Source organism: Penicillium psychrosexuale, assembly GCF_028828465.1.
Source record: "Penicillium psychrosexuale strain IBT 29551 chromosome Unknown utg000002l, whole genome shotgun sequence".
Taxonomy (NCBI): Eukaryota; Fungi; Ascomycota; class Eurotiomycetes; order Eurotiales; family Aspergillaceae; genus Penicillium; species Penicillium psychrosexuale.
The window spans coordinates 6,919,045-6,941,621 of NW_026643187.1; the positions used below are offsets into that span (position 1 = coordinate 6,919,045).

General features: G+C 47.7%; 8 protein-coding genes across 8 annotated transcripts; 4 read left to right on the plus strand and 4 right to left on the minus strand.

Annotated features, from left to right (window-relative positions):
* Positions 1 to 369: 369 nt before the first annotated feature.
* Positions 370 to 2,882, minus strand: N7518_003725 (putative DNA mismatch repair protein; the record flags this gene model as incomplete). The annotated part of the gene is made up of 3 exons (XM_057184652.1): positions 370 to 2,009; positions 2,063 to 2,418; positions 2,476 to 2,882. 3 exons carry the CDS (start codon positions 2,880 to 2,882, stop codon positions 370 to 372), a joined length of 2,403 nt encoding a protein of 800 aa, XP_057046102.1.
* A 2,409-nt stretch (positions 2,883 to 5,291) lies between these two features.
* N7518_003726 (HNH endonuclease signature motif containing protein) lies at positions 5,292 to 6,148 on the plus strand (the record flags this gene model as incomplete). Its single annotated transcript, XM_057184653.1, has 4 exons — positions 5,292 to 5,343; positions 5,399 to 5,739; positions 5,794 to 5,887; positions 5,964 to 6,148. The coding sequence occupies 4 exons, from the start codon at positions 5,292 to 5,294 to the stop codon at positions 6,146 to 6,148; spliced, it is 672 nt and encodes a 223-aa protein (XP_057046103.1).
* A 529-nt stretch (positions 6,149 to 6,677) lies between these two features.
* Positions 6,678 to 8,184, plus strand: pfa4 (putative palmitoyltransferase with autoacylation activity Pfa4; the record flags this gene model as incomplete). The annotated part of the gene is made up of 5 exons (XM_057184654.1): positions 6,678 to 7,012; positions 7,062 to 7,233; positions 7,286 to 7,585; positions 7,649 to 7,727; positions 7,778 to 8,184. The coding sequence occupies 5 exons, from the start codon at positions 6,678 to 6,680 to the stop codon at positions 8,182 to 8,184; spliced, it is 1,293 nt and encodes a 430-aa protein (XP_057046104.1).
* A 29-nt stretch (positions 8,185 to 8,213) lies between these two features.
* Positions 8,214 to 9,163, minus strand: N7518_003728 (class I SAM-dependent methyltransferase; the record flags this gene model as incomplete). Its single annotated transcript, XM_057184655.1, has 3 exons — positions 8,214 to 8,715; positions 8,780 to 9,069; positions 9,119 to 9,163. 3 exons carry the CDS (start codon positions 9,161 to 9,163, stop codon positions 8,214 to 8,216), a joined length of 837 nt encoding a protein of 278 aa, XP_057046105.1.
* Positions 9,164 to 10,722: 1,559 nt separating this feature from the next.
* Positions 10,723 to 12,551, plus strand: N7518_003729 (uncharacterized protein; the record flags this gene model as incomplete). Its single annotated transcript, XM_057184656.1, has 7 exons — positions 10,723 to 10,805; positions 10,876 to 11,071; positions 11,135 to 11,160; positions 11,213 to 11,327; positions 11,674 to 12,061; positions 12,125 to 12,408; positions 12,459 to 12,551. The coding sequence occupies 7 exons, from the start codon at positions 10,723 to 10,725 to the stop codon at positions 12,549 to 12,551; spliced, it is 1,185 nt and encodes a 394-aa protein (XP_057046106.1).
* A 273-nt stretch (positions 12,552 to 12,824) lies between these two features.
* N7518_003730 (glycosyltransferase) lies at positions 12,825 to 15,957 on the minus strand (the record flags this gene model as incomplete). The annotated part of the gene is made up of 7 exons (XM_057184657.1): positions 12,825 to 13,027; positions 13,094 to 13,232; positions 13,289 to 13,958; positions 14,007 to 14,774; positions 14,831 to 15,067; positions 15,121 to 15,748; positions 15,801 to 15,957. 7 exons carry the CDS (start codon positions 15,955 to 15,957, stop codon positions 12,825 to 12,827), a joined length of 2,802 nt encoding a protein of 933 aa, XP_057046107.1.
* Positions 15,958 to 19,149: 3,192 nt separating this feature from the next.
* On the plus strand, positions 19,150 to 21,025 carry N7518_003731 (uncharacterized protein; the record flags this gene model as incomplete). Its single annotated transcript, XM_057184658.1, has 4 exons — positions 19,150 to 19,264; positions 19,324 to 19,877; positions 19,927 to 20,257; positions 20,340 to 21,025. The coding sequence occupies 4 exons, from the start codon at positions 19,150 to 19,152 to the stop codon at positions 21,023 to 21,025; spliced, it is 1,686 nt and encodes a 561-aa protein (XP_057046108.1).
* Positions 21,026 to 21,291: 266 nt separating this feature from the next.
* Positions 21,292 to 21,906, minus strand: N7518_003732 (GNAT family N-acetyltransferase; the record flags this gene model as incomplete). The annotated part of the gene is made up of 1 exon (XM_057184659.1): positions 21,292 to 21,906. The coding sequence occupies one exon, from the start codon at positions 21,904 to 21,906 to the stop codon at positions 21,292 to 21,294; it is 615 nt and encodes a 204-aa protein (XP_057046109.1).
* Between the last annotated feature and the right edge of the window lie 671 nt (positions 21,907 to 22,577).

The following is a 22,577-nucleotide window of genomic DNA, read 5'->3' on the forward strand; positions in this document are numbered from 1 at the left end:
AACAGACAGTTTTGTAGGAGCCAGTTACTAATGGTCATTAGGCATCTTTTCAACGCAAGCACTCTTTCCCTAAAACACGTTGACAAATAAACTCCAATTCAGGAACATTCTGCACACTTGCTTAATACGTGATGTTACAAGTGACCCGTGGACCCGATGGCATAGTGCATGCATGACTCGGGCCTCTTCTCGACATAGAATCAGGGATTGTATGGCAACCAGGAATGATAAAGGTCTGATATTCCATCTATAGAATATAAGGTAACTTTAAAGATATAGATAATATGAGACATATTAGGAGTAAGTATTCGAGTATGGCGGTCAGAAAATACCCTTGGAGAGGTATTCAGTGGGTAGGTATAGCTAGCCTCAATTGCTTTGGGCTGTTTGCAGATGTGGAGAATTAATGGTGGCAAGATCAATGTGCATATTCAAAGGCTTTGATTCATCCTTGTTTTTGTATTTTTGCTTCATGATGAGCATCAACCGTTCATTCCAGAACGGCACGCATGTTTCAAGATCAGATGCCGAGAATGCTGTAGTTTCGTTGTCACTCTCAGTATATAGATTCTCTGGTATATTGCACTTGAACAAGTTCGAGCCGGAAGACAAGTCGACCGAGTAGGTTAAACCGAGATCATGAAGGTCGGAGCCATCAGGTATACGTTCGAAGGGAAGTCGGCTGGTGGGTAGTCTCCTGGCCTTTCCGTCCTTCGTGGAAGGTTCGTCGGTAGAATTATCCCTTGTCTGATGAATGAGGTGTGCTCGCGGATCACGAGGGGAAAGCGTTGTCGCAGAGACCGGCTCGCCGATCGAAGCTTGCGATGAAGTTAACGCAGCTTTTGCGGCAAGATACCGACTTTTATGAGGCGAATGAAATTCTGGAGCAGACTGCGAACTCAATGTTTTCTCGTTATTGCTGACGCGCATCCGACTGTTCTGAATAGCTTCCTTCTTCCTCCTTTCGAAGTCTAGTGCTTTCTCCAGATCTGGACTGTCCGAACAACCATCATTCTGCCCATCGATATGCATAATATCTGGCAAAGTGTTCGTGGGCAATCCGAATCGTTGCTGGGTAAGGAAAGAAAGCGGTGAGTCTGGTTCTTGAGTCGGTGCTTCCTCAGCAGGGCTTTTCTGCAGCGAGACTTGTGTTGTTCTCTGAAACCAAGTGTCTAGAGCGCCGTTCCCATACCGGTCTCGATCACGTTCCCTCTGAGCGCGTCGGGCGCTCGAAATACGATTAGTTTCAGGGGAGGACTCGGTCGATTCTTGTGGATGCTGGCGGCGGCGTTTCACTGGCGACCCAGATGCAAGTCGTGAAGAAAGAGGACTTATCGGGGCTGAGTTGGGCGAATGCTGGACGATTCGCGGTTCACGTCCCCTTTGGACTGGCCCCTGCAGGCTACCGCTAGATAGATCCACGGGGCTTGTTTCATTGAGATTGTTTCCGCGACGCGGTGTTTGAAACGAAGCATTTATTCTGGACACAGACCACGGATTGACGAAGCTAGGATTCTTACTTCTGATGGTGCTGGAAGGAACCGTAGGCGAAAGGGCTTGCGGATTCTGTGAGAGGGGTGTGCAGGGTATAGCTAAGCTAAAGGGGTTGTCAGGATCACCAGGGCGTGCGACAAGCTCTGCTGGCTTCCTAGCCAGCAAAAGTTCGAATCCTCCTGAGCTCTCATTAGGTTTGCAGGAATCCTCTTTGCCTTGGGTGGAATTTCTCGTCTCCGTTCCGTAATGGTCGCGAAACATATTCTCTACCAAGGCCAAGACTACATCTTGGTCTTCAAAGAGTATGTTGTCTTTCCCTGGCTCGATATTGACGTCGTATGTCCCTCGGGGACAGCGAATTTGCAAACAGAGGAAAGGATCACTGGACTCCTTTAAGACGGCACGGACATGCTGCTTGAAAACCTTGACGATCTCGTGGGCAACACCCCTGCTATTAGACAGAGGGCGGCCGTCCACACTGATGAATTGGCCTACATTGTTGATCTTCGCCGTATCTAATTTGGTTGGTAACCATATCATCAATGGATATTCAACAAGATGAGCTTACCCAATTGTATTTTTTTCGGAAGAAAAGCCGTCGCTTCATATCCTGTCTGATCTGATTTTCCTTTCAAGACACAGGAAGAAAACACCTCCGTGCCAGCTATCTTCAGAACTGCGTCCGAGAGCGACGCGTCTGCGTTCGGCACATAGACCCAATTGCTATTTTCACCTTTTGCCTTGAGGACTTTGAATGAGAACCTCTTCAACGGTTGAGCTATAGCGTAGGCCTGGAGAAGTTGCTTGATCCTCGTAAAACTTTTTGCAGCACCCTTCAAGATAGTCTGCCTGCGGACAGGTATATGCTTGAGAAATTCTGCGATACGAACAGTTGTGCCCACAGGATGTGATGTCCGTTGTGTTCTGCGATGAAAGGTTAGTAGTGGCACAGAGGCCAAAAATCTGGCGAGGTCGGCATACCCAGTAAGCTCTCCGTTTCTTCCATACTTCAAACATCGTCCGGCAGCTTCGGACTCAACTCGAGTGGTGACAGTGACAAGCCCAGACATCTCTGCGACACTGGCAAGTGCTTCACCGCGAAATCCCAATGATGAGCCCCCGACATTTTTGAGATCATCTAAACTTTGAATCTTGCTGGTAAACGCTCGTTTGCAGACCTTTTGCTGGTCCTCTGGAGAGATTCCGTGGCCATTGTCCTTGAGTTGTATGACATCCACGGTGTTTTGGGAAATTTCAACCTGTAAAGACGTAGCGGAAGCATCCAAGGCATTGTCTACAAGTTCCTTGACAACAGAGCAGGGATCCGATATGGCAGATGTGGAGCCAATCGCCCGGATTGTCTTCTGGGGAAGAGCCTCAATTGCCATCCTGCACGCCTGGTATTAGTTGTTGGTATTAGTTGTTCATCTCCAAATGCACAAATTGTCTCATCCAGGTGACCGAAGGCCAGAAATACATGCGAACAATTTCAATGGCTTATAGTTGATGAACGTGGACTCGGCGGAGGATGGGATATTGTCTTGGCATCCTGGGTCACGTTACTTTAATGCCTTATTATTCAGGCCAGACTACGGAGTACTCTCCTTGTCTCTGCTACTAACTACAAATTGGCCTGCACTTCTGCGTTTCTTTCTCTTCCCTATCGCGCAAAGCATAGTCTATTCCTGAAGCTCATGAATTTTATTATTGCTAACTAATCAACAATGATCTCAAAAATTAGGCCTTTTCCCGCCTTTTTCTGCCGTCTACGAGACCTCTCAAAGACTACTGGGTCATGTGGTTCTCAATGACAAAAGGCCTGCTCAATGAAACTGTTTTGTTGTCCACCGGTCGCTATATCTTACCTCACTCTTTCAAGCTCGGAACATGGAGGTTTTTAGGTTCCGAGTTTGTATCCGCCTAGTACTTTTCATCGTACCTTTTGATTCTCTTCATCCTGGGCTTCAAAGGGAGAACGATACCTCATAACTCGATCACTTTATATCAATGCCAGCCAGCATGATACTCGAACTCCAACAATTCCCGGGTGGATTCCCTCGCCCATGGTGCCTACTCTAGAGCGGGTGTTCTGCGACAATCATCGACGAGGCACAATAGGCAAATTCATCAAAGTTTCACTCGTCTCGCCTTTCAGACTTCTCTGATCAGTCCACTGTTACAATTCCTCGACAAAGGCATATGCAAGAGACAGGAGATGAACTATTCACCATACTCGAAGAAGAAAATCATTCCTAGAGTGACGGTCTCATATCCTTGAGGCGAAGTGCTGTGGATTACACCCTCTGTGTTAGAGATGACTTCACCGAAGCAAGGGAAGGAAACCATATCTCGTAAAATGGTCCAACACGAGCTTTATTCCTTCTTGGGATCCTTTCACTTTCCGTCCATACGAGCATCATCCACAAGTGCGTGCATGACGCTAGAGTCGGAAATTGCAGCTACAGCAAGTGATATCTTCACAAGTGACACAAGTCGTTCAGCGACAACACCGCGGATCATTAAACTTGGATGAAGACGTAGTGTCAGCGAGTCAACGGCCCAAATGAGCGGTAAGCTATGTCATAGGGTTCTTACCCTTATGTCTACCACTTCATATATGATTTACTTATACATATCCTTCTAGCGCTTAGCAAATTTCACGCACGAGAAGTGGTCCGACAGTCTCTTACTTTCCCCAAATCTCGTCACCACACCACATCTAGTCCGCTACACGATCTTCGATTTATAGGGCCTCTCCGCCGCTGGCCAGATTTTCTTGGAGCTGCGGAGAGAACAGATAAGAGACGTGACTGAAGTGGTCAGGGATAATCACGGTGTACAGGGCCCGATAGGGCAACTCTTGGACTAAGCCTAGACTCGCGAGGTAATTGATCCCTGCTTTGCAGATTCAAGTGTCTTGGAAATCCATATCTAAAGACACCCGATGTTATAAGAGCTATGGAAATAAGCACAAGGTGGAGGCGAACTTGAGGTTCCCTGGATGGAGGCACACGCATGCAACACATTTCCCAATTCTCTTCGCCCAAACCCTAACATTTGCACGACGACTTGAACTGGATGGATGTATGGAGTTCTCAGCACCTACAATATTCCTACGCCAGCATATTGCCAATGGGGTATGGACGGTAGGTCATTATCCACCTTTAACATCTCCTTGGGTGTGGCCACAAAGACCTCAATAATTTCCCGTGTGTGAGCAGCCAGAGTAGGGCAAAGAACAAATCCTCCAAATGTGATCAACATGCTGAAGAAGGCTGTTTTTGCAAACTCAAGTACTATTTACTTGGCTTTTCTTGTCATGTCTTGAACAGTCTGTCAAACTGTGCAAGTTGATGACCTAAAAGGAAGTCATAATTTGTGGAACAACAATCCCAAAATTGGACCTGAGGTCAGCCGTCATTGATTATCGTATCAACCACCGCGATCTTCGGCAAGAGCAAGTATATGTCGCCGATGAAACGGGCCTTCAGGGACGCAACACTTGGGGCATCTTTTGTTTGCATTGTTTGCAGAATTTATACGTCACTTGCTCTTGAAAGACTGGCTACTCCGTACTCTACGCTTTTACCCCTGTCAACTGCTCTCCACTGCCAAGATGTCTCGCTCTCGTGGACGGAATGTGAACTTTTACAACGGTTCAACGGGCTCATCTCGGGGGTGTCCGACAAAATGGATCTATCACAAACGCTAATTTTTTCCACATGCTGATGGATGTCTTACTCGTCGTCGATGGAATAATTTCAATTCGCTTTAGAGAGACCGGGCAACCGATGCCAATGAACACTGATCGCTTAGTAGAAGGCGACTACGATATCTTTTGCCCTCGGGGTGAGTCTTTGTTTTGAAATAATGAAGTAATGAGGAACCAGGCTAACTTTATTAGGCGACATCAAACTGACCGAAGAGGACTGCGTGCGACGAGTTTACTCCGGTAGCCAAAGCAGCCGAGAAAACTCCTTTCGGCATTTTGTGCGGGCGCGAGATGGTAAATGCGTGTTGACTGGAGTAGTCAACAAATATGCAAGTGAGGATAGGTGTTGGGTCGGCTTCGAAGCGGCGCACATCTTCCCTATGGTGCACGAGGGACTTTGGCGCCGGTGTAATCTCAGCCGTTTTATCACGCGTCCTGGACGACACACAATCCACTCAGTCCAGAACGGGCTATTAGTTACGACAACAATGCACCATCTATTTGATAGCTTTCTCGTTTCCGTTAACCCAGATGTAAGTAAATGACTATACCTCAAGTAGATGAATCGTTTGCTAATCTATGTTCAGGATTGCTACAAGATCACGGATTTTGGTGCCAATAACTTCAACGTCGATGGTCGAGTACTGGATATCGTGTGCCGAAATCCGAACAATCCTGACCGTATGGCAGATGAATTACTTCGTTGGCATTTCCGTCAGTCTGTGCTTGCCAATATGAAGGGGGCTGGAGAGCCCAGCTGCGAGCACGATTTTCCCCCCGGGCACTGATATGATGAAAGAAATCCTCCAAGGCCCAGTTCCGGCTCAGCGCATGGAACTGGAGCTATTCTCTCGGTTACAAAGAATTCCGCAAGAGGACGAGGAAAGCCCGAAGACAGAAGGGGAAGGGGAAGGGGAAGAGGAAGGCCAAGGCCTGGCATAGAGATACCACCTTACTGCCTCGATCACCGCCTTGACGAACTATATGCTAACCTTAGAATTTCATTCGCAATACTACGATCAGCCATTGATCTTAGACTATATGGCTTTTTTGATGTCTTTTATATTGATTTCTATCTACCCTTTGTACTAGTACTTCGCATGGTTTTTATCCTGCTATTTTGTCTGATTTTTGTACTAGTACTTGCTATGTGGTTAGAACTTAGAAGATATACTAGTTCAACACCCCAGGAATACCATGGAGAATACACTAATTGAGTACTAATTACTTTATCGACTTTGAATATGACAGGCAAGTTGAAGCAATTTTATCTAAAACATGCAACCTTAGATGAATACAACAACCTTCGAAGGAATGGTGGATGACTAAAGTTCTGCCTGGCAATAATATCCAATAGGAAGGCACATACAGCCTCATTAGTCATCATAGTCACAGCCTCAATAAACAACGTCCAACTTTACGCCTCTGCAGCTTCTTAGCCTTGCTCACTCAAACGGCTGAAGACGCCGAAATGTTGGGCGAGGACTTTTCAATCACTAAGCTCGCAATTCCCGCCGTCAGTGTGCTGATCGCCTTCCTCGCCTACACATCACAGTACTTATTTCTGCACTTCGAGTCTGCGCCTCTCAAAAGGGACGAAATTTGGAAGATCAATATCTTCGCTCTATGCATCTGGATATGCTATTATCGAACCTGCTTTGTAGATCCCGGTCGACTTCCCAAGGCTGAAGAGCGACCGAAACCCAAGGAGCAAGAAGGTGAAGCACTCGCTAGTCGCCAGCGATGGTGTCGCAGATGTGAAGCTTACAAACCGCCCCGTGCTCACCACTGCAAGACCTGTAAAAGGTTAGATGAGGAATGCCTGATGTGGATATCTTTGCTGATCTTCTTCTAGATGCATTCCTAAAATGGATCATCATTGCCCCTGGACCTCGAACTGCGTCTCACATTTTACCATCCCGCATTTCATGCGCTTTCTATTTTATGCAACTGTTGGCATGTCCTATTTGGAAACCCTTCTCTGGCAGCGTGCATCATTTGTATGGAAGAACAGCCATCTGCCAAGCGTAAGTAATTCAGGTACTTCATTTTATCATTCATGCGACTAATGTTGAATAGTATCTCGGCCCCACATTGGGGCAGCTCATCCACTTGTTCATACTGCTGGTGGTAAATAGTTTCACGACTTTCGCCCTCTTTGTCCTCCTGCTTAGGAGTCTATGGGCGATTGGATCTAACACTACCACCATTGAAACATGGGAAATCGAGAGACATGCTACTCTTGTCCGTCGAGCCCGTGTGCTGGGCGGGTATCTTGAGGGCCCTGGGGGAATTCGAGTTCACATAAAAAAGCAGGAATACCCATACGATATTGGGATTTGGGCCAATATCAAGCAAAGTATGGGCGGGAGCGCGAATGTGAGTATGCCTGTTCATGGTCCAAATATTGACACGCAAACACGTAAGCTAATGTCTTTCTAGGTCATAAGCTGGTTCTGGCCACTGGCCGCATCACCTGATCGCCGGTCCGGCTGGGAATTCGAGACCAATGACTTTGAGGGTGAGTGGTTGAGTCAGTATTGTGGGTTTTCAATTACTGATCTTTTTTAGATCCTGGTGTATCATGGCCACCTCCAGATCCAGATCGAATCCCGGTGCCGGTTAATACAAGGTCGGATAACATTAGTATGTCTGCATACGCAAGTATTCAGGACGAGATTGATGCCTTCAATCGTCGTAAACAGGAAGACATGAAGCGATTCCAAAGTCCGGGTGTGCAGCGTCGCAAACCATTCCACGACCGGTACAAAAAAGGCGCCTACGCTGAAAGTGATAGCGATGAGTCCGGAACTGACTCCGGGGGTTATTCAGAAGAGGGCGAAGAGTCTTGGCGAAACGCTGAAGGAGAACGACTACGCGACTTTGGGGTGGACGAGGAAGCAGAATTCTATGATGAGGAAGACATCCCTCTTGGTGTTCTCATTGAGCGACGGAAGCAGCAGCAATCTGCTAATTGAACCCTTTCCGACAAAAATCATCTGTATCATTAGATCTTTTTCGCAATACCCCTGAGTCGCACATATCCCAGCCATTGGCTCCCATCTTCACCACGAGTTATCACGTCCTGGAGCACATCGCAAACCTGGCGCACTGCAGCATCCTGCTTTTCCTCGGGGAGCACGTCTAAGAACTGGGCTCCCATCAGCCTAACCCATCCCTCCAGACCGCCCTTGGCGTTAGTGGTGAGTTTTGTTGGGCGGTACTCTAGCTCGACGTTCTCGACCTTGAACCCGATCTCTTCAAGAGCATTCCTCATCCAGGTATCAGATGGGAAGAACCAAGGACTTGTCTCATTCGCTTGTTTGACAGGAATACCCTGCTGCACCAGTGCGCAGACAAGGGCCGTCTTAACCTCGGCAACATTACCATGTCCGCCCATTTCGAATACATATGTGCCGCCAGGCTTCAGACAGCCATAGATCGCGCGGAGAGTTGACATGCGCGTCGACTCATCACGTAAGATCCAGTGGAGGGCTGCGTTGGAGATCCTGTCTGGTTGTTAGAGGTCGAGTTCCATGCATGGTGAACCATGTATTATAATTAAAGACATACACTTTATCCCATGATCCATTGACAATGGAGGTTTCTTTCTCCAGGTACCGGCAATCCACAACGCGGAAGCTAGCCTTGGGGCTTGCGTAGTCTTTGTTGGCAGACTCGATCATAGACGCAGATGAGTCAATGCCCAAGACGGATTCTATGGCAGGCAGGAAGTTCGTCGTGAATTTTCCATCGCCGCAACCGACATCAAGCACCTTGTCTGTTGGCTTGGGGTCCAGAGAGGTGAGGAGTTTTCCGGTGATTTTCGCGGAGTGCACGAAGGATGCAGAGGCAGAGTATGCCTAGGCTTGTTAATTATGATACACACGTATCGCCGGGAGGAATACATACTTCGGCCGACCAGTGGTCTTTAGGAACCTCGGTATTGGACGCCATGGTATATGACAGGTGCAAGTATGGAGAAGTGGAGAAGTCGTAGTCTTGGCGTCGAATGTCAGTTAGGAACAAGGGAAATGATAGTCAATCAAGACGTGAGAATATTTCAAGAGGTGTTCCTAGTAAATTCTTTCCTGGTTATCGAGAGGTTTGATGGGCTCTCTTATATGTTTTCTCCGTAGAGTGGGCAGTTATTCGAGGTAGGATAACGAGGCCGATATCGGACCGGAGATATACTTGGCCGCCAGTACGGGCGACTAAGTGTGCCATCAGAACATAACCATCTCATTGGATAATATTGCCAGGCAATTAGATTCACTCCCAACTGTATAATCAGGGCTCTCCCACCTGGGCACTGTAATGTGATCATGTGGACCATCCTGCGGTACTCCAGTTCTTCTGTGGCGCGTACATTTAGTAGGCGAGGCGTATAATTGCTGTTCCTAGAGGAGTGATAACACTTGCTTAAGGTGTTTTCGGTATTCCTCGATTGAATCTGAAAAGATCAGGATATCAACAACACGTTACGTCCCCTTCTCGGGCGAAACGTAGGGGTCTAAGAGATGAGAAGACTATGGGATGACTACTGAGAATGGAAAGGTGGAAAGGTGTTTGCGTTGCTATCTATGCCTCGGGAGTGCTTTTATAACTATCCATCACATGACCGCCTAGTCATCCTGCTCTGTAAACCCCCACTAACTAGTGTGTAGGATGGTCCGTAACGGGACCGCATGGGCCCGTAATGGTGACATGACAGGGGGTCTGGGATCACAGTAACTCAAATGGCTTCCACCACTAGTACTACCAATAATGATGTTCCAATTCTGAAAACTGGATTTTTATGCTAGATATTAGAGAGTATTAAATTAGATAAATCTACCCGGTAATCAATCATAATTATGGTGTAATTGTACGAAGAACGAATACCAGAGCCCTTTGATAATTGTATATACTCATACAAATTCTGGAACTTGGGCGAAAGCGCTCCGATAAGGTGGTGATCTATAGCGGTGAGCTACTATCTAATAGCAGAGTTACTCCGTATGTTCCGATGGCATACTTGATCATCGGTACGCCTGCATGGGATGCACAGACCTACTACGTATGGAAGGTCTAGGCCTTTTTTTTCTTCTCGAATAACTTCATATTAGAGATTGACAGTGATATTCAAACTACGCAGCTTGTACGGGCTGTACGAGTTTCACTAACCAAACCGATTGACATAGTATGCGGGCACATCGCATGTAAGGATCTATACCTACTCACATGTCAGGATTACAAGACATCACTGCTTGCCCTTACAGCTAACTACGACCCGTACCCCTTTCTCTCCTGAAATGCTCAAACAACAAAAGTCCAGACTTAACACTGCAATCATATTGGGCGCCTAGTGGATACACGGCAATGGCAATGGCGGAACAATTCCCTTGAGCTCCACTAATTCACTGGGCGAAATCCCCCCTGACTTCTGCAAAGTAGCATATATATCAGGATGTCTAATCTAACAAGCTGCATATTGAGATATACAAAACCCCACCTCTTCCAATCAATCAGAAACCATGTCTTACCACGGCCATTGCAATTGCGAGAGCATTCGCGTCACTCTTCCCGTGCAACCCGAGACCTCAGCCGTTTGCCACTGGTATGAAGCCTTTTTGAACTTGGCATAATTTGTCTTGATAGTCATGTACTAATATGATTTTGCAATGTAGCAATAATTGCAAGCAAGCAGGTGGTGGTCGTAAGTACATTCGTCGAGGCAGCTGTGGAGTGTACATTTTGCTTACAACTATCTTAGCATTCTCTGTCAACTACATTGTCAATGAAGATGACTTGACCGTTGAGGATCCCAATGGGGCTTTGAAGATCTACGAGGACAAGAACTCCGATAGTGGCAATGTTGTGAAGGTAAATCATTGTCCATCTCGAAGTACTATTGTTTGTTCGAACGAAAAACTAACCTCGAAATAGCGTCATTTCTGTTCCAGCTGCGGCAGGTATGTGTAATTATTTAATTATAGTGATGACTATAGCTGACACCCAATGCAGCCCAGTGTTCACCAAAACCCCCAAAGCCCCTGGAGTAGTCTTCCTCAAGGGCCCCTTGTTTGACATTGTCTCCACTCCTGCACTTGAGGTATTTACCAATAAGCAGTACGACTGGGTGAATATCAAGCAGGGAGAAATCGAAGCGTGATATCAACACGAAGCTAGAGTCGTGGTTTGAGAAAATGTACAAATAGCAATGAATATAAGCATTGTCCTATGCGATGGCGCAATTCCCGGAAAGCCTGTTATTGGTCCATTTTTAAAGCATAAGATCCCTGTCGCGTTTATATTCATTTCCACCTATAGTATAGCTTCTACTGAGTACGGAGTACCTTGGTGATATAGTGTTTGAGCAGGCGTATGTAGATGACTGAAAGCATAACGGTTTAAATGTGGGGACGGGTTAATTTATTTCAACCTCTCATCCCTCAAGACAACGGCAAAAGCGCACCACGCCGTAGCCATGCTGCTCTCTCCGGGCTAAAACCACCTATAATAATATGACAGGAGTCCCTGCTCAAACGTCCGGTCCTAGGCGACCGTCAGGTGCCATTTTGCGGAACACCCGACCGCGCGTCAACGATAACAACCCGGATCCCCGCGAAGCGCTCGAGCTCCAGCGGATCCAGACACGCGAGGACAACGAGCTGGACTACTCGACGCCGTCTGCTTCATCCGGCGATGAATATCACGTTGTGACGCGTCGCACCACGGCACGCGCTCTCGCGTCACGTGCCGATGCCGAGCGTCGCCGGCAAGCTCGAAAGGGGGCTTGGGGCAAGCTCACTCGGTTTTGGACGCATAATGTTACTCTAACGGTGGCGCATAAGAGTAGTCGGGATTATTTCGGTGCGTATTTTGCGACTGCGACCCCGACTTGCCGATCTGCATAATTCTAACTCTGCATCCAAGCCTTGGAGAGAACATTCCTCGCGTATCTGCGGACCTCCCTCGCCGTTGCCCAGCAAGGAGTGCTTATTGCCCAGTTGTTCCGTCTGCAGGCGGCGGAGGAGTTGGCGGACCGTCTTGGGTTTGGTCAGGTCGGTACACCCCTGTCGGTCGCGTGTCACTGTGTGGCTATTATCGTGGCTTTGGTTGGGGCGTATCGATTTTGGAGGCAGCAGAATGCTATTGCTAGCGGTAGGGTCTATGCTGGAGGCTGGGACATGAATTTTGTGGGGGTATTACTGGGTTGTGTGAGTGGTGCAAATGCTTTTCGGTTGAAGATGTAACTGACATTGGCTAGATCACTATAACGGTGTTGGTTGTTTCCGTTGCTATTATAGTCGAGGTCGACGTTCACCCGTCTATATTTGTTCGACGAATATTAGCCAGCTGAGTGATCACGGAGATATATAGGTAAGTTTTTATGAATCTTGTCTTGGCAATCATCAGCCTCATATCTAGACTATGTAAATATAATTCTAATGATTTAAGGCTATGTAGCGGAGAGGCACTTTGAAATACTTACATGATTCGTTAGTTAATAAATGTGGAGTTGATTAATTAGTATGTAAGATTATGCACATATGTACTCCGTATGGATGCAATCCTTCGCTTTATCATACATGAGAGGTCGTTGATGAGAAGTGTCGTTGTTCGGAAGACGTCGTTAGTAAGAGGCATGAAGCTCCTCTTCAAGAATATGCCATTTTCTAGCAACCTCTGCCCGGTCGTCAGCGGTAGATGCCCGCATGTCTTCAATGCCTTGCGCTATCCGAGATGCCATAATAGAAAGCTCCTCGTTCTTGCCTAGCGACTTTTGAAGTTGTCTGCGAATTCCAACCAAGGGATATCCAAAGAGTCCCCAGAGACCTATGTTGAGTCAGAATGAGACACCCGCGGCAAAATAGCCATTGTGTGGCCATAGCGTTAACATACCTGCTGGTGGCTTAAAGATAATACCCCCAATCCCTTTCCCAATTCCCTTAATCATTCCTTTCGCTCCTTGTTGCCGAGCGCCAATCTGAGGCTGGGTGACCAGGCCCGTGATACCGTAATAAAATCCATCTCGAAATTCCTAGAAGATTAAGAGTCAGACATGATCTTTTTTTCCATCGAGGATGAGTGACATACCGTTCCAGCTGCCGCGAGTCCACTCCGGAAGCCCATAACCTTCGGCATATCTTTGACCATTCGGTCGTGGTACAACATCGGCGCATTGTGAAATCCTTTGGACAAGCTGAGAGTCAAGTCTGTCGGGAGCCAGAGTATGTTTTTCAATAACTTCTTCGACATTTGACTACCATGAGTACGTATTTCGTAGATAATACCCTGCCCATGGGGTGTCTCTATATAACTCAATAGTTTCTTCTGGTCAATCGGTATGCCTTGTTTTTGGCCCACGGCACTAGCTGGTAACTCATGGTTCATTCTGTTGTGTCTTATGTGGTCTTCCTCGCTGTCGTTCGTGTCGAGGTTCATTAAATCATTAGCATTTGACCCAAGTCCATCATGGCACTCGGCAGGCCCATGATACTCGGCAGTTTCATGATACTCATCATCATCACTATCCAGGCTTGAATCATGACTTTTGCGGGATTTGCCAAATGAAAACCTTGAGGAACCACTGCGATCGCGAGTATGACCTATTGCACGACCGGCCTCGACAAAATCCACAACGATGTCATAAGGGACCTCACCGATCCCAGTCACGAAGTTCGCAATCGCTCCAACTAGCACCTGAGCTCCTGCGCTAATAGGGCCGACAGGATTTCGGTATGTGTCGTATTCCTCTGCTCGGTTCCTGGACAGTTGGTTAGTGGTGTGAATATTTTGGTGAAGGCCTACATACAAAGCGACATCCTCGGGTTTGATAGCCCCCATTTCAACCAGTACTGCTGCAGCAAAGGCACTCAGCCCAATGGAAGTTTGCTTAATGTGCCACACAGCAGGACGAGTAGGACATATGGCGCATTGTAAAGTCTTCAGGTTAAGGTGCCGATGAAAGCTGCGTACGCCATCCCGCACACCGGACTCTGTCTGCATCTTATCCGCAATTTCTTGAGCCTTCGCTTGAGTTGAAGGTAGCAATGCTGTCTTAATTGCATTGGTCAACTTCTCGACTGTGAGTTGCTTGTACGGGACAGGCAGCGGTCCGGCCCCAGCCATCGCCACGATCCCTCCCCAGAACTGCTGATCTCCAAAGAAGGGAACGATAATCGTCGGACGTCCAAGCGCAAGCCCTGCAGCAGTGGTACCTGCACCTCCATGATGAATGACGCATGATACGTGTTGGAATAACCAGTCATGTGGTACGCTGCCGACAATGAGGATATTATCTGGCACATCGGCATCCTCAATTCCGAGGTTTCCCCAGCCTTTTGAAATGATTGCACGTTGACCCGAAAGTTGTATCGCTTCGAACACAATTCGAGTTAGTTTGACTTGGTCTTGAACCACAATTGAGCCGAATCCAACGTAGAGTGGAGTGGGCCCTGCTTTGAGGAAATCTTCGATCTCTTTTGGGGGTTGGTAGTCTGACTTTCTAGGTAGCACACAGAATCCGCAAATATCTATTTGGTCACCCCAGTCGGCTGGCTTCGGCAACAATGCCGGCGACCTAAAGCAAACCGTAATTAGTGAATGATCAAATCCGCTAACTTCGAGTCAACATACCACAAATATGAGAACGGAACGCCGAGACGCTGGGGCAAACTCGGCGCCGTGATCGAATCTAACGGATCGAGTGCGAGGCACTTCTTCCGCCACGAGTTCACAAGATCTCCCAATCCTTCCCAAATCAGCATATCCACAACGGAATAAGACACGAGGTTTGCGACTGTTGGCTTGCAATCCTGCGGGTGGAGAACGGCCAAAGGGTGTGGAAACGACTGTGTAGGCGACCAGGGCATTCTATAAGAATTCCATTAGGTATCCCTCAATTTCATGTCTGGAAGTAGACTCACGTAAACATTAGATGAAGTGGAATTCCCAGCCGCTGTGCGCAATGAATATGGCCCAAGCTGGGCGGATTGGCGATTATCGCATCGGCAACGAACGGCCTCCGACGATAGTCCACAGCGTCACTCCAGAGATCCTCTTTGATTTGATGCATATCTGTGCCGTCGCCTGTTTCAATACATGACCTCCAACAGCCGTATATAATGTCCTTCATTTCGCGCCGGCGTTTTTGTATGGCACCGCTGCGAATCGTGCTGAACGCGGGGAGTAGGGATGGGTTCTCGACCATGAATGCCATCAGTTGTTCGGGGTCTCCACCGATGCTGAAGAACTCCAAGCCGCCCTCGAGTACAAAATCCCGGAAATAGAGGTGTGTTGCTAGCCGTACGCGGTGTCCACATGCCTTCAACTCTTTCCCCAGCGCAATGAACGGTTGGATATCACCCCGAGATCCGATAACTTGTATGACGATGTTCAGCTTCAGTGGGAAGTCTTTGCCCTTATCCTTCGGTATTGGTTCAGGGGTCGGTTGGTCCTCTAGATCTGGTGGCCGAGTTGTCGTTTGAATGCGATGTAATAGCCCTGCTAGTTGTGGCATATGCTCGTTGATTTTGATATCAACCCTTCCATCGTCTACCAGCGTTACCGTTAGCGACGGTTTGTATTGCTTCACTTGATCACGAACTCAAGACTTTGACCCCGGCATTTCGTCCCTCTCCACCGACATGCTTCCGTTCGCGGTGTGGGGAGATCGGAACGCTGACCTCCCCAGGCCAGTCCTCCGATCGGATTGACCCATGGCGACTGGATCTGGGCCTCAAAGTTGTTGATGCCGAGTCCATTCCTGGCGGGAGATCGACGATGTGGCCAACTAGAGTGACACAGTTCAAAATTGGCAGGGGGGATCAGTGTATGTTACACTAAATTATAATAGTAATGAGTATGTTCATATTAGAATTGTTTAGAATTGGTCACATTGTGCGGGATCAAAGACATTAAAAAAGAATATGATCAGCTCTACTCTGATGATGTCAGAAGGGTCCGCAGTCTATTACCGCCGGTGCGTCAGTTTGGATTATGCCAGCAGTATAGTTAGTAATACGAGTTTTTATACATCTTAATGTTATGCATAACTAATCTTAATGCTTTGAATACCCAATGCTATAACTTTCTTTCCAATCCGTACGACTTAATCCTTCAATTTATAGTCATAATATAGAAATAGAGCAATTTTCTCTTGGAAGTCATGAAAGGCCGGTGAGCCCGGTCAAAATCTTGAAAATGTCAAGTGACGGTAATCAGAGTGCCGCAGTCCCGAGTCTCAGGCCTTCCCGGATAATTCCACTGCGGATCCCGAGCTCGGGATCAATTTGGACCTCGGGATCCCTATGGATTAGTCATCTTATATGCAGCCCTCTTGGTGAATTATTCCCTTGTGCAGGTTATCAACCGAGGTCGAGTATCATTGCTATCCATGTTTTCTATTTCGTGCCAAACATTGTTCAAATCTGAAACATGATAGCTTGCACAATCCAAGCTTTGTCTGTAGTGATGCGCTCGGTAGGATTCGCTGGATCCTTGAGCTACTTGTAAAAGAGGTTGACGCTCTGGGTCGTGCACATGATCTGTAAACTTGCGTTTAAACTTCGAATTTCGCAATCTTTGAGTAGAATTAGCGGAAAGATCTTGTATTGGCTTATCGCCGGAAATATTCTCCGATATCAAGCCGAATATCTTCCACGTCCTCGTCGATCAAGTCGATCCATTCTGTTGCCTTGACCGGCTGGTCAGCATCCTTTGTCTAAGGCGTACCATCAATGCGGACCAGGGGTTCGATGCTTGGGAACATCGAAGAGCTCTTTCTCGAGTGGGTACAGTGCATCGCATTTACTTGCGATGTTCCGGCCGCTGAGATCCTTAGGTGTCTCCAAGGGCGACAGGTTGGTCTCCCCTGAGCTTGTATCTTGACAGCTCCTGGGTATAGAGAAGATTGCTTCGGTAAAACATGTTGAATGTAAGAACCGGGGATGGGAGCGCTTAACTTTCCTACGCAGGGGTAGTCCAGGCCAAGATCCGATGACTCATCAGGATCCACCCCCGACTCCGGGGCCCCAGGACCGCCACCCGTGGGTGGGTTCCTTTCTCCAACATTGGAGACCTGAATGATATTGGCTATAGCACACCATCCTGAGGCAGCTTTGGATTCATGAATAGAGCACGCTATTAACCATCCCGAGGCGTCTTTTATTGCTAAACTCCGAACCTTGACTGCGATATAGGAAGATTAAGACCTGAGGCATAGCGGTAGCGCCTGAACTTTTTGGACTCACATTAAGCCATAAGCCCAAGGCAATAGGAACGTGCTGGAAGAAGCAAATTGTAGCCTTCACCCTTGACTTCAAATAGTTTATAAATCAATCAAATCATATATTTTATACAGTCTGAAATCGAACTACATGATCCCATGAATCTTATAGGGCTGCATGTAGTTGTGGGCATGTCCTAGTTGACATTAGAAGCGTACGGCTGCTCAAAGCACTGATGATGTAGTTTAGTATGCTGATGGGCAGTCTGTATCATGGTTATGGCTTGCGGTGTATGCTTAATACCTGCGATTTTTCAGCTCGCGCCATTCTAACGAGACGTATTAGTTTTCGGCTGGTATCATAAACCGACGCAATAGCCGTGCTGACCTTGGCAAAAAGAAGTTCGGCTCATGAGCCGACTCCTTCGCAAGCCACACAGTCGAAAATCCCATATAACTTACCTTGTGATGGACTTCGTAGCTTATAGGTGGATCTGCCGGGTTTGCATCTTGATGACTCCTGTGTATAGAGAAGATTATTTTGGCGCAACACACATATATCTATACTCAGAGGTTGCTCAACTGAGGGCAGGGAGACACTTGGTGTGGAGTGAGGACGTCATGGACTGAAAGTCATACGCCATAAATCAGCCAAGTTGCCCAGCCCTGCGGGAGGTGCCGAGGTTTGCTGGTTTATCGGACAAGCGGGACTGGCCCGGGGTAGGACCCGAAATACCCCGTGATCACCGCATGGTGTACCGGATATGGTCAGCATTTGATTGGTTAGGTACACAAATTCACCGCACTTTCCTTCGCTCCTTCAACGCCCCTATTTTACGTTATGATCTGATATATGGCTCATGGTATGAGAGACATTAGAGACATCATATGGGGACCCTTTGGAACTCTGTTTAGAATTCGTTTTGGGATCTTTTTGAGGGTTTTTCTCCGTCTTGGTGTTATAGCTAGAAGGATAGAGAAGTTTATACATTATACATATCCAGAACCAGCCATGCAGAAATTAGAACATACATCGCTAGAATGGCGGTTCAAAATGAAGAGTTCCTGCTAAACGACTTTGCGATATAACATGCGATATCAGGATCTTAATCTATCATAAACCTGGAGATGTTCATCCTCTACCAAATTCAAACCCAACCACCCGACCATTCAACCAATTAGACAACGGTCGTTCAGATGCGCTGCTATCTCACGCCGTACACCGTCTGACTGAAGGATTGGAAACTCATTGGCACCCGCAGATCACTTCCTAACTAGACAGTCATGATACTCGTGGGGTGCCTTGCCCGCCAATGATACTGAAAGCGGCGTTTTTAACCGGCTATGGGAAAATGGTGTCCGAGCCGGAAAATGGTGTCCGACTTGGTGACATCCCGGGGCCCCGCGAAAAGCCTCGAGATTCATAGCCAAGCGGGTCTTCCCCGCATTCTCTCCCGGCCGATGGCGTCAAGTCCCAACTCTAAGTGTCAAATGCATTGTACGTTCACTCTAAAGGGGGCAAAAGAGTTGGGGTAATTGTAGTGGCTGTGGTTGGTGTACCGTTGAATGAAACAAGGTTCACATTCCGCAGTTTTGCTTAATATTTGAAAGATATCCTCCATTGTTTCTTTCTCAATTGGATACTAAGAGCCCTTTCTTAGGACAAATACCTCATTCTTACCCACTTTACATATCACTGCTTCTTAGCTACCGGGCTTCAAGGAAGACCATGGCGGACAAGAAAGACTCCCCAGAGAGCGAACATTTTGAATCCGAAATAAAATCGGACCCTACTGCTCTCATATCACCCCTTGGATCAGAAAGAAAACCATATGGCGAAACTGGTATTGCTTCCCCTACTGTCTCTGTACTCATCACATACTAATCCACCGTCGCAAAACAGGCCTGAAGGGCATCCTCACAAACAAGTATGTGGCAGCATGCGCCGCCTTCGCAACCCTGGGCGGAGCCATGTTCGGCTACGACCAAGGTGTCATCTCAATCACTCTTACAATGGACCAATTTCTCGAGCGATTCCCTGAGGTTGGCCCGGATGCACCCGGCGCAGGATTCCAGAAAGGAATCCTCACTGCCATGATCGAGCTCGGAGCCTTTATCGGAGCAATGAATCAGGGATGGATTGCCGACAAGATCTCTCGCAAGTGGTCTATCATGGTTGCAGTGATAATCTTCCTCTTTGGCTCCGCCCTGCAGACAGGAGCTATGAGCTTCTCAATGCTTGTAGGTGCCCGGTTTGTTGGAGGTATCGGTGTCGGCATGCTGGCCATGGTGGCACCACTTTACATTTCTGAAATCGCGCCCCCGGAGATTCGTGGTACTTTGCTTGTTCTACAGGAGCTTTCTATTGTTACTGCTATTGTGGTTGCTTTCTACATCACCTATGGTACACGATATATTCCGAGTGAATGGTCGTGGCGCCTTCCTTTCCTCGTTCAGGTATGCCTTCCCTGTTAATCACAATTTTCCCTTTCCTAACAATCGATAGATGATTCCTGCCGTATTCCTCGCCGTCGGTATTCCATTCCTACCATATTCACCTCGTTGGCTCGCTGGCCGAGGCCGAGATGAAGAAGCACTCGAGTCTCTCTGCAAGTTGCGCGGTGTCGACCCTACTGACGAGCGCGTCATCCGAGAGTGGGTTGAGATTCGCGCCGAAGTGGCTTACTGCAAAGAATTGAGCGTCGTGAGACACCCAAAGTGCCAGGATGGAAGTTACGGCAGCCGTGCTATGCTTCATGTCTGGAGCTATCTGGACTGTTTCCGCAAAGGGTGTTGGAAGCGTACGCATGTCGGTATTGGACTGATGTTTTTCCAACGTGAGTATTTGTCTGCCGTGGTATAGCCACCACTTCCTCTCCTTTTCCTCCTTACAGAGGCTAACCCATATCCTTCTCGCAGAATTCGGTGGTGTCAACGCTCTCATCTACTACTCGCCCAGTCTATTCGCCGGAATGGGTCTAGACTACGAAATGCAACTCCACATGTCCGGCGTCATCAACATCTGCCAAATGCTAGCCTGTTTCTGGTCACTATGGGGAATGGACAGATTTGGCCGGAGGCCTTTGCTCTTTGGCGGTGCTGCCTGCATGGTTCTTGCGCATTTCATAATCGCTGTCTTGATGAGCCAATTCCAATCGGACTGGCCTGATCATTCCGCAGAGGGCTGGGTTTGCGTCGCTTTCTTGTGCTTCTTCATGCTTACCTATGGCGCTACCTGGGGTCCTATCCCTTGGGCTATGCCGGCTGAGATCTTCCCCTCTTCGCTACGTGCTAAGGGTATGGCATACTCCACAATGTCGAACTGGCTTAACAACTTCATCATTGGGCTTATCACTCCGCCGCTTGTGCAAAACACTGGGTATGGAACTTATGCGTTCTTCTGTGTGTTTTGCACCCTGTCGTTTGTTTGGACGTGGTTCTTCGTTCCGGAGACCAACGGGAAAACTTTGGAGGAAATGGACTCAGTCTTTGGGGATAACACTTCGACTGAGGAGATAGCACAGCGTGCGAGGATTGAGGCTACAATCTGGGCCCATGCTGCCGCACGGTCTGATGGGCTCGAAGGTACCCAGCAAATTACTTAGATGGCTGACTTTGCTTCCATGTTTCTCGAAGCAGTGGGTGTCTGATTTATTTCTGATTTATTTGTGCTGCTTATATAGGTATCTATGAGGGCTTGCTCTCATGTTATAATCTTCTTTGTCCACTGTAGATTATGAAGCTCCTTTTTTCTTCCGATTTTCTAGAGTATCCTCGCTAAATTTCCCAAAGAACCGGAGACAGGCCAACGACCGAAATGCACGATGATCTCTTCTATCTGATATAATGGCTGTCTATGTAGGTAGGCTTCTCAATCATCCAAGCCATACACTGTCAGGTCCTGGCTCATCTTAGGAAGCGCCCAAACAGCACACTCCTTCCCTCCGAAAACCTTCAACTTCCTCTGTCCCCGAAACTCAAGCCCGATCTTCTCCAACACCCTCGCACTGTGCGTATCATCTTTACCACAGAATCCAAAAACCGAGTCAACCCCGAGTTCCCTCTTCGCATACGCCAGCAACGCAAGCGCGGCCTCGGTGGCGTACCCCTTTCCAGTCTCCTCGGGCAGAAACGCATATCCAATGTCAGGCACCAGATAAGCATTCGGTGGCTCGCCTCTCATCAATGATACGGTACCGATAGGGGTACTCTCGGCCAAAGACGCGTGCGCATGCGGCTTCAGCGAGGCCAGGAACATGCCATAGTTGTTTCGGGCGTAGTCGGCGTGCACGCGGTGCCGAAGGAAATTGGAGGCTTTCTCTGCCGTGGTGATGCTGGTGCGACCGCATGTTTTCATAAACTCCTCTGTACTCCATAGCTTCATGAGGAAAAGACAGTGCTCGGTAGAGTCGGGGAAGAAGTAGGAGATTTGGAGGCGTTCGCTCTCAATTGAGAACGTGGGAGATGCCTCGAATAGAGAGCCCATATTTGCTTGTTTCACGTTCAAGTGACGTAGTAGCTGAGTTGTCACGGAGGTGGTAATTGATTGGTAAGAGTGAGAGTTGTGACAATTGAGAAATTTAGCAGTAGCAGGGATGTGGTATTGGTTACAGCAGTAACTGGTGGGTGCTTGAAACAGAAATTTATTCCCATGTGATCGATGCGGCTGAGAGATAGGGCGTTAGCTTAAACCAGCTGACCTATCCTGGGATATCCTTGCCTTAGATCTATGTAGTATCAATTGTCCAATCAGACTTTGTAATACAAATTAGAAATTCTCGTTATCCGTCGGGAGTCCGACTGGTAATACTAGTAAATACTATTTTACGAATACAAAAACAACACAATGATTTCCGAGCCCTTGCAGAAGGAGGGGTACGTCCTATCCTGAGGTCATATTCCTTATCGCAACACGTTCATCTCACATTCCAAGATGCTCAGGTGTTATCGGAGTGGACTCGATCTGATCGGGTTCGGTTCGTGCCGCTATCCGATATCCCCGCATTCTGGTAATCTAGGTAATATTACCATGAAATACGGAATAAAATACATCAACAGTATCCTGAGGTCTACGTATAGTACGTGAGGTATTGATACTGAAAGAGGCTGAAGATAGAGGTAAATGTGGGTATTGGTAAAATAAGCCTCGTATTATTT